General features: G+C 36.3%; 1 protein-coding gene across 2 annotated transcripts in view; it reads right to left on the bottom strand.

Annotated features, from left to right (window-relative positions):
• The window catches only part of LOC111161066 (nucleotide binding protein like), a 208,760-nt gene that overhangs the window by 155,492 nt on the left and 41,812 nt on the right, over positions 1-11,456 (bottom strand). For both annotated transcript variants that reach the window (XM_022524535.1, XM_022524545.1), the window contains exon 4: positions 3,620-3,710. In XM_022524535.1, coding sequence (XP_022380243.1) covers positions 3,620-3,710 — 91 coding nt within the window. The remainder of the gene's footprint in view (positions 1-3,619; positions 3,711-11,456) is intronic.

Below are 11,456 nucleotides of genomic sequence, written 5' to 3'. Positions count from 1 at the left end.
AAGAAAGAAAGAAAGAAAGAAAGAAAGAAAGAAAGAAAGAAAGAAAGAAAGAAAGAAAGAAAGAAAAGAAAAGAAAAGAAAGAAAAGGAGAGAAAGGAAGGGAGGGAGGAAGGAAGAAAGGAAGAAAGAAAAAGAAAGAGAAGAAAAAAGAAAAGAAAAGAGAAATGGTGACATTTATGGTATGTGAATTACATCTTAATCAAAAATAAAAATAAAGCTCTGTTCTCATGTAAAAAAAAGAAAAGGGAAAAAAAACGAAATACATTTTAAGTACCCCTAAAAGGTTTCTAAAGTACCCAGTAAATTATTAAAGTAACTATGAATCAGCAATAATGAAGTCTATTTTAAAAAGCAAAAATTTGCAAGGCACATAAATAAAAATAGAGCATTAAAAATAGAATTTCAAGTTAATCCTCCCACTACCTAACAATAGCAAGTTCTTTTAATTTTTCTCATCTGAGAGAAGATATTGAAAATGTGCGAAAAATTCTGAAAAACACTGGGAATGATCAGAGATTAGGAAATAAGAAAAAAAAATTTTTTTAACCTGGAATTAGACTGGAAAAGAGAAATGTGAAGTACAAACAGCCCTAAAAGATATGGCATATTACAAATGTACCATACCACTAGTCTACACATCTTAAGGATAGCTCCCTGATATAACTCAAAAAGTGAAAGAGACATAGAAGAACACCCATTTATCTTGAGGGAGGTGTAATCATAAACACAAAGATTTTCTTTAATTTTTTCAGTGTTGCAAAATTCATTGTTTATGCACCACACCCAGTGCTCCATGCAATACGTGCCCTCCTTAGTACCCACCGTCAGGCTCACCTAACCCTCCGCCCCTCTCCCCTCCAAAATTCTCAGTTTGTTTCTCAGAGTCTACAAAGATTTAGGGCCTGCTGATAACAAATCTTTCACAGTTTTTCTTTATTGTTAATTAGATAATTTTTTCTGCAATACAGAGTATAACAGGATAAATTAAAATGTTAAAATACAGAAATGTCAAAATGATGCCAATTAGTATAATGGTGGCAGGTTTATCTAAGATTCAAAAAATAATTTATAAGTTGGGCCTTTAAGAATCCACATTCTTTTTTTTTTTTTTTTTTTTTTTAAGAATCCACATTTTTTTAAGTGAATGCCTTAACCATTCAGTTTATTTCTTGGGTGACTTAAGATCAGCTTGTCAACACAAAAGAAGTATTCTTTTAAGGCTTTCCAAGATTTCCAGTATCTCATCTTTACCAGAAAGCCTATTTAATGGCAGCCAATTTGCAAACATCAAATTTAAGATTACAGCTTCAGTAAAAGAAGAAGAAAGAAATTAAAGTTCATTTCAAGTATTTATGTTGGCATAGACTGAACAGACTACTTAAGAAAAAACTGACACCAGGGCTCCGTTTTGCCATCACTCATGTGCTGCTGCACCAGTTTTCACATTACTTTAATCAAGAGACAGACATAATAAGTCTATCATTTAAAGTATGCAAATTCATTACTCCTTTGTGAAAGTTTGACATCTTGGCATATGTCACATATTTGCAAACTAAGTATGCATTCCACTGAAAGGACAAAGAAAAAAGAAGCTAGAATAACTTAGCTTTTTAAGTTTATATTTTCATCAAACAAGAAAACTAAGTGGGTGCTTATGATATAGGACTGCTAGGGTCAATTTTATCATCACTACATCTTCAAATTTCCTACAATTATTCAGAACTTAACATTGTAATTGACTCCAACAACGAAAACACAAACAAAAGCACATTAAATAGCAGACAGTGCCTAATTAACATTTAATGACAACAACAAAATACTTCTATTATTTACACAGATAATCCAACAAAAACCCTATAGTAAATAGTCATTTTGTTCTAGAAAAAGCCCAATAAGAAATGAGAAGAAATTCTTCAATTATATACTCTAGTTATAATTTGAAATACAATTTTCTTTAAAGATTTATTTTTTTGAGAGAGAGAGAGCACACATGAGCACAGACAGGGGATGGGGAAGAGGGGAAGAGAGAGAGAGAATCTTCAGGTTGACTCCCCACTGAGCACAGAGCCAATGCACAGGGCTCCATCCCAGGACTCTGAGATCATGACCTCAGTCTAAATCAAAAGTCAGCTGCTTAACCAACTAAGCCACCCAGGCACCCCTATAATTTGAAATAAATTTGAATAGGTTAATTTCATTCACTTAAAACCATTTTTCAAGAAATTACAAGTTTTCCCAATACTTTTTAAGTAGTCTCCACAGCCCAATGCAGCCAGGCACCCCTATCCAATACTTCGTTCTATGATCACAGCATCTCCTTGTTCTTTTTTTTTTTTTTTTTTTATTTATTTATTTGATAGACAGAGATTATAAGTAGTCAAAGAGGCAGGCAGAGAGAGAGGAGGAAGGAGGCTCCCCACTGAGCCGAAAGCCCAATGCAGGGCTCGATCCCAGGACCCTGAGACCATGACCCGAGCCGAAGGCAGAGGCTTTAACCCACTGAGTCACCCAGGCGCCCCTCTCCTTGTTCTTAATGCTTTATATTTTTTAGCTTTCCAAGAGAGTGTAATAACAAGCAGAGTAAATATTAAAAGATTTACTCAAAAAATTACTGTCCTGGGGCACCTGGGTGGCTCAGTGGGTTAAAGCCTCTGCCTTCGGCTCAGGTCATGATCCCAGCATCCTGGGATCAAGCCCCACATCGTACTCTCTGCTCAGTGGGGAGCCTGCTTCCCCCTCTCTCTGCCTGTCTCTCTGCCTGCCTCTCTGCCTACTTGTGATCTCTGTCTATCAAATAAGTAAATAAAATTTTTTAAAAAATTACTGTCCTATTGATAGCAGTGAAGGCCAAGAAAAGAAACTAATGTTTTGGGTGTTCTTTTTTTTTTTTCAAAATACCTTAAGACAAACATGACAAAAATTTGATTAGGAAAAATAACCTTTATGTCTGCTAACACAAATATATACTTTCTATTCAAATACTTCCAAACATCCAAACACTTAGTGTAAAGAGATAATGATCACTGACTATGTGCCAGGCACAAGGTGAAATGCATTACACTTAATAGCAATTTCTTTTTTTTTTTTTAAGATTTTATTTATTTATTTATGTATGTATGTATGTATGTATGTATGTATGTATGTATGTATTTATGTATTTATTTGTCAGAGAGAGAGAGCACACAAGCAGGCAGAGTGGCAGGCTGAGGCAGAGAGAGAAGGAGGCTCCCTGTCGAGCAAGGAGCCCGATGCAGGACTCAATCCCAGTACCCTGGGGTAATGACCTGAGCCAAAGGCAGCGGCTTAACTGACTGAGCCACCCAGGTGTCCCACAATTTCTAACTGAATGATTTCTCACAGCAATTGTTAAGCTTATTTTACATAAGGGGCAGAGGCGAGGTAAAAAAGGTTAAACAATTCAGCCAAAGCCACAGAGTCAATAACAGAGCTAGGATTCAAACCCAGACAGTGTGGCTCCATTTCTGATTTCAGAATTACCATACTACACTGTGCTGAAGGTACATAGGGTACATGGCAAAATGCCTGACACTCAGGAGTTAATTTTTAAAAAGGCATAACTATTATGTCTAACTATATTGTCTAGCTTGTCTTTACTTACTCTGTGATAATTCTGGACTTCCTTTCAGATTCATCATCTTTGGAATTGAAGGGCCATACACATCCACATCTAGCAAACCAACAGCCTTTGACTATAAGGAAACAGAAATTATTGTAAGATTATTTCCACTCTTTGTCAAAGATAACACAGCAATAGTAAATCTAACTATTAAAAAGAAAATTCGCAAAATATTCCAAAATCCTAACCTAAACTTTCTCAAAGCAAAAGTAAGGTAAAAGATCATAAACTACTTAGATAAATACTTCTTGTTGGTTTACTAATTTCTTCTAGATAACTGGGGAGAGAAACTCCCTGTCGAGTTTCAACTCCTTTACACATTGTGCTTCAGATCTCCCATAGAGTCTCAAATAGACTAAGACCTTCTTGATCTGAAGACTAACAATTTACAAAAAGACAATGTTAAAATAATGACATACAATGGCAAACAAAACCACAGGAAGATGGAGCATCAACTTTTGGAAAGCCCATCTAACACACCTAAGAATACAAAATGAAAAAAAAAATCATGGGACTAAGACTTAATAAAGCAAGTGAGAAATTCTGACACAGACCCTACATGGCAATGCTAATGAGGACAGTGGCAGACATAATACAGAGATAAACTCTTACATGGAAGTCACAGTTAAACACCCAACGTCCTCTGGAGAATTCATAAACAACTAAAACTGTTTTTCATTGACGACCCATCTACCTACCAAGGGCAGAATAAACTGATTGTCCTCTTTACTAGTTGCGAGTTCATCAGCAACATAGCCAAGTAAAGGGAAACAAAATTCACTATTCCCAAATATGTTTTTTTTTTCTTCTCCCCCCTCCACTCATTTCTCCTTTGATGGAGTAAATCAATCTGTTACTGGTTTTTCCAGACATGAGCAAACAGAATGCTAATACTAACTATAAGTCTTTGAGTTATGTTTCACCAGGACATGGAATCTCCTCCCTCTCTCTCTGTATCCTGGCAAGATAAAATTCTTAACCCCTCAAGGGCGCCTGAGTGGCTCAGTGGGTTAAAGCCTCTGCCTTCGGCTCAGGTCATGTCCCAGGGTCCTGGGATTGAGCCCCATGTCGGGCTCTCTGCTCCACAGGGAGCCTGCTTCCTCCTCTCTGCCTGCCTCTCTGCCTACTTGTGATCTCTCTTCCTCTGTCAAATAAATAAATAAAATCTTAAAAAAAAATTCTTAACCCCTCAAAAAAACCTTTTTTTAATTAAAAATCCCCCATCTTCCATGTTATCTACCTATTTCCAGACACAAAATTACTTCTTAAAACTTGCTCTCTGGTTCCTATTAATACATAAAATAAGGTACATTCAACATTTATGTCCCTAACTTTACACTAAAACTGCAATTCTCAGAAAACCATTTAATATCCTTGTGTGACTCACAGAGCCTAAAGGACTAGGGATTAAAATCTGCCTCTACCAAATTCTCAGCTTACTGTAAAATAAGTGAGAAAATAGGAAGAACACTTTAACTTTAATAGAAAGGCAGCATATAAAATTTAAGTTTAATACATTTAAGTATTAGCTTTAAAAAGGGCTGGAATTCCCAATGAGAAATTCTGACCAGTTCTGAACTCTTTTTTAAACCATAAACTAATTTAGTTAAACTAAACTAAAACAGAATTAAATTTATTATGGATAAAAAGATTTTCAGGGGTGCCTGGGTGGCTCAGTTGGTTAAGTGTCTGTCTTGGGCTCAGGTCCAGGGATCCAGCCCCACATCAGGCTCCCTGCTCAGTGGGGAGTCTGCTTTCTCCCTCCCCCTTATCCTACTCCTTCTCTCTCTCTCTCTCTCTCTCCAATAAATAAATAAATATTTTTTAAAAAGAGATTTTCAAATGAGGGAGACTAAAGCCTTACGAAATGTGGGTAACTATTGATACTATTATCCAAGGGCCCGCTAATGCTAGAACTATTAAGGTAAAGAAGCTGAAGAGACTCCATTCTAGAAAGACTCCGTTTTTCTGGTAGGACTCATTTACTCATGATCCATATTTGCCTCTGAATAAGGCAAAGAAGCTCAGTTCCCACTTTAAGAGGGAAGCAAAAAAGTTAATCATTCTCTGAGCTTTGTCCTAAGCCCCAAATACCTGATAACACCTAAGAAGAGCTAGATCCCAAATATGTTCCAGGACATTAGCTTGAACAAACCTCAGCTGACACTGGCACCAATAGTGCTACCTTCAGTAATTTATGAAACAATGCCTATTGTTCACTTGACACTCACCTTTGATCAGACCCTACCCTGGATTCCCAAAGGAACACATGCCCTAGACCCCTTTCCAATATAAAAACCCCAACCCCCAGCAACAATGAGACTCATTCTGTTTTCCTTTCCAGATTGCCCAGACAGACCATCTTGTTCTGTCGTTTATGCTATTCAATAAACTCTTTCACTTTCTCCAGCTCATGTCTGATTTCTACCCTACACAAAGTCAAGGACTCTCTTGGCTGGTCCTGTGGAGAACCCCCACTCTGGATCCTTGGACCCAGGCTGCCTACACCAAGATCACAAAATAATAAATGTCAATAAAAACAAAAACTATTCTAACATTTTTTTTGCTTTGTTATTTATATTAATGTTGGTTTTGTAATAACTTGAAAAGGTTAGGTCCCAGGTTTCAAACTGATTTCCTAAAAATAAAGTCAAGTAAAATAACTTAGCTTCTAAGTTTATTTTCATAAAACTTTTAAGGAAATAACTAAGTGATCCTGCTTGGGTCAATTTTTTCATCACTCAGTCTTTAAGTTTCCTTCAAAATGTTAAGGAGAATCTATCATCTATTTGTCCTGAAAATATGAAAACCATGCCTATCTAAACATTCTTGGCACCAGGTTCAAGACAAAGCTCAAGATCTGCCCAAAAATCTGCTGTGGTAAAAACAGATTTTACACACACCTAGATGGCTATTAATATACATAATCACATAAGAATAAAGGGGGCAGCCACAAGCATGCTCACTCACTCTCTTAAAAAAAAAGAATAAGGGGTGGAGGGGGAGAGACCATTACAAGATTTTAGAGTTCCTTTGTTTCCTAGAAAACAGAGCTAAGGATAAGAGAATCTTCAGTGTGTTAGGTTCTCTGCATACTCTCCCTAGGAGTAGTTACTACTCACTGACCTAAATTTAGTACCAAGGTTTACATATATCAAAAAGCAAACAGAAAGGAAGGTATGAAGTTCAGGAAGAAGAGAAGACAAGAAGGACAGGTAAGGAGGGAGGGAGGAAAAGATGGGAAGTTAATCAGCAACATTTTATTAAGAACATGGATAAAACAGACCTCTATAGCCAGTGGACAAATTAGAATTCAGAGATTTTTTTTTTTTTTTTTTTTTGGTTAATTTTAGGAAGGAAAAAAAAGAAAGAAAATTTTTAGAAAGCATGCCATCCTAAATTACCCAAATAAACACCTAAACTTCCCCCTAATTATACCCCCTCATTGCTTGAATTCCTTCTTGATGCCAAGTACCCTAAACATTTTATTTACATTTCTCCTTGACTACTCATAGCAATGCTACAAGGTGGTATTATGCTTACCTATGGATGAGAAAGCTGGAAACTAACACTCAAAATTGTGTGTGTGTGTGTGTGTGTTTTAGAATGAACCAGAATGAGAAATTAAACCCCAAAATACTAACTTCAAAAATCTCCATCAGAACTTTAACATGGTCTGCCTACAAAAAGGTTAGATATATGGCAGGGGTCAGCACGTTTTTCCCTAAAGGGCCAAACAGTACTATTTTAGGCATTGTGAATCATATGATCCACAACTACTCAACACTACCACTATAGCACAAAAGCACAGACAATATGTCCATGAATGAACACAGCTGTGTTCCAATAAAACTTTATTTACAAAAACAGTCAGGGTATGGTCCACAGATCACAGTTTGCCAACTTCAATTTAGAAAATAAATGTTTTCATGACCAAGTTATTCAATCACCCAACAATCTAATTTTGGTTTTGCCAAGAGCAGGTAGGATACAGTCATCTCTTTTAGTGTCAGAGGAGCTATCTCATTAAAGATTTACTTCCATATCTTTAATTGGGTAGTTTTTAAAAGCAATAAAGAGCATACTTTTCATGCTGTTTCACTGGAATTAAGCATGTCTTGAATATCATGAATAAAATTGGTGTCCGTTAAACAAAAACACTAAGTCTATACTAATTAAATCATATTGTACTTAGAATTGGCATAGCTCCTGGACCAGTAAAATTACCATAGCTACAAAAATTACCTTAAACATATTTTCAACTCAAGAACTCAATAATGTTCAAAAAGTGCCAAAAAAACCTCATTTGTTTTTCATAATTTACTCCATTGTTTTTAAATAGACTCCTATTATAGGTGTATAAATAGTCTGTTAATTTAAATTTTCAGAGTTTTATACTGTAAGAACACAAATGAGCAAGATAGAAGGCTATAAATAAATATATGCAGCTGAGTGTCTAACTAGCTAAGTTTTATGAGTCCCTTCTACCTCATTCCTCCTGAAATATTTAGTCAAGAAAGCTCCAATTAGGACTTCTCTTTATTTAATTTCAGCCAGGCTTAAAAGAATAGTCAGATAAAAGTCCCACCAAATACACAACAGATAAAATTATTATTAGCAAAAATAACTATAAACTTACTGTCTTAAAGTATGATTGCCCAATCTTTAAAGTTGTCATAAATGTAACCCAATATGTTGGTACCTAACATTACACTCTTTTTCTGACTCTCCTGAAGTTCTCAAAGTCTAGCAGATGACATAAAACAAAACAGATCAAACTCCAAAATACTATTTAGATTTTGGGATTTCTTTCTTTACATCATATCACCCTGTAAAAGCTAAAAGGTGGCAGATTTACTCAGAGTGATTATACTGTTTCACTACTACCGCATGTAAGCAATAATTTGAGAGCCTACATACAAGTTCTATTTTCTTGTGTTGGGTTTCAAAGGCACCAACAACAGTTTTAATACTGCTTTGTTCTTTCAACAGAATTTATATTAAAGATCATGAAACTTCATGACATGTTCCTTTTATCCATGTCATCTGTTAATAGATCCCACCAAAAAACAAACAAACAAAAACGATTTTAGAAAGATCTCACCCATTTATTTCTAGGCAAACATCCATTTAAGACTAAGACTTACCAAAAGGTTTTCCTTTCCATAAAAGTATCTAGTTAAGGGCGCCTCGGTGGCTCACTGGGTTAAGCCTCTGCCTTCGGCTCAGGTCATGATTCCAGGGTCCTGGGATCAAGTCCCGCATCGGGCTCTCTGCGCTGCAGGAAGCCTGCTTCCTACTCTCTCTTCTCTCTCTCTCTCTCTGCCTGCCTGTCTGTCTACATGTGATCTCTATCAAATAAATAAATAAAATCTTAAAAAAAAAAAAAAGAAGAAGAAGAGGAAGAAGAAGAAGAAGAAGAAGAAGAAGAAGAAGAATCTAGTTAAGAATCTCATGATTCCCTGCACATTACATTTCACTTAATCTTGGACTAGCATTTGGGATTTAGAGTTCAGTCAAGGCTCTTTTTTCTCTTTCTGCCTCGTTTTAAGTCAAGCTGCCATTCACTAGAATTTCAATCTCTTGGTAGAGAAAAATATGTTTCTTAATTATATTAGCTAAAATTAAACAAGAATCTGATGGGAACAAGAACTAATGGCTAACTAATGGTTAAACAAGGTGACAAGAAAACTATTTCCTACTATTTACTAAAGGACTGTCTAAATCTTCAAAAGTTTGGTAACAAAAGAGGAACAAGGGCAACATAAAGGTAAGAAGGAGCTATAAGGAGCTCAAACTTTGGCTATAAGGAGCACAGAGATAGATTAATGAAAAATATAAAACAATCCCAAATGATTAACTAATTACTTGCAAAGAGCTGGGGAAAAAAGTAGAAACAGAAGAGAAATAATAGATTTCAAATTAGAGACTATTTTAGGGCAGAAAGAAACTTAAGAGATCATCTTAGTCTTCTGTTCACTTTTTAGTGGTGAAGCAACAGATCCAGAGATAATGCCACAACTGGGTCTAGTATCCAAATCTCTCTCCAACATACAATAAAGCCCAAATGCTAACAGTCACCAGCCATTCCCCTTTATCTCTCTCATCTCATCATCTACCCTTCTCCTCCTTTTCATTCCATTCCACAGACACCGCCCCCTTGCAGCGTCTTAAACACACGAAGCATGCACCTGCCTTCTGCAGTTGTTCCTTCAGCCTACAATCCTGTTCCCCCAGATACCCACCTGGTTCTCTCCATTACTTCCTTCAAGTCTTGACTCAAACATCACTGTGTAGTGAAGCTTTCACTGGCCACCATCTAAAATGCAGTTTCCTCACCATTATACTGGACATTTCCCACTCCCTTCCTACTTTTTCTTTCTTCTTAGCATCTCTCCTGGTATTTAACATACTGTATATTTACTTACTTGTTTTATTAATTGTGTCTCCCCAGTAAAATGTTAATTCCATTACAGTAAGGATTTCTGTATGTCTTGTTCTACTGTGCCTAGAACCTTGAACAGTAGGCAGTCATAGAGACCCCGTGTTCTACCCCAAGAAATTCTGATTCAGTAGGTGTAGGCAGGGGTCCAACAAACTGCATTTTAATGTTCTAAGGTATAAGATGACTACAATGTGAAAAACAGTAATATAGATAATACAGGAAAGAATAAGACAAAATTTGCTATAAGGGTACAAGCCTTGGAATCAGCAGGATCGTGGTAATGGTAATTTATAGTAAGCAACAGTAACACTGAAGAATTTAAAGTGTGTGTGTGTGTATAAATATATATACACACACATAGATATAAAAGAGTAGTTAACATTCTGCCATATGGGTGAATAGTCAGTCACATATTGCATGGGACATATATATACAAAAATTATTCATTGTTTATCTGAAATTCAAATTTAACTGAGTGGGTGTCCTATATTTTTATTTTCTAAATCTGGCAACCCTACCCTGGCATCTCTCATCAACAGTGCAGTCAGAATGATTCAGTTGAAATATAAGTCAGATCATGCGTGCTCAAAACCCTCATTACGCCTCCACCTCCCCCCATTTCACTCATGTAAAAACCAAAGTTCTCACAATTCACCACACTCCACATAATCTAGCCAGTTCCCTACCTCCTACCTCCCAATCCTGTTATTTTCATCACCTATTACACTCTCCACTTCTAAGCCAAGGAGCCAATTGCCTTTTTACTGTTCTTGAACAGAAAGCTAGACATGCTCCTATCCATTTGCCCTTAAACTGGCTGTTCCTTTTGCTCGACAGACTCTTCCCTCAGAGAGTCATAAGTCCATTTTCTCATCTCCTTTAAATTTCTGCCCAAATATCATCTTTTCAATGCAGCCTACCCTAAATCCACCTTCACCCTCAAGCACCACCCCAACCCCAGATCACTTTTACCACTTTCTACCTCTTTAGCTTACTTATAATGTTTATTATCTATTTACTACAAACTCCTTAAGGGTAGGGACATCCCCAGCACCTTAAACAGTAAACATTAAATAAATATCTGTTCAGTGAATGGATGGATGGATGGATGGACTAAAAAAGGAATGAACAAGCCTCTATTTGTTCCTCTACACAATATCAGGATGGTTACTATATGATCCCTAAGATCCCTCTTCAGCTTTAACATTCTATGATTTCATGAAAGTCCCTCTTCTACTTCTTCTATACAAACATTTTAACTTACAGGATTTAAAATCACATAATGTATATAAGGCTAAAAGTATTCTGGTGTTAGAGAAAGAGTCATATCCTTGCAACCAATGCCTAACCACCACTTTTCCCAATGAAAATTCA

This window comes from Enhydra lutris, unplaced genomic scaffold, assembly GCF_002288905.1.
Source record: "Enhydra lutris kenyoni isolate GAN:26980312 unplaced genomic scaffold, ASM228890v2 scaffoldscaffold4, whole genome shotgun sequence".
Taxonomy (NCBI): Eukaryota; Metazoa; Chordata; class Mammalia; order Carnivora; family Mustelidae; genus Enhydra; species Enhydra lutris.
The sequence above is the reverse complement of the archived record's forward strand: the minus strand, read 5'-3'. Positions and strand labels throughout refer to the sequence as shown.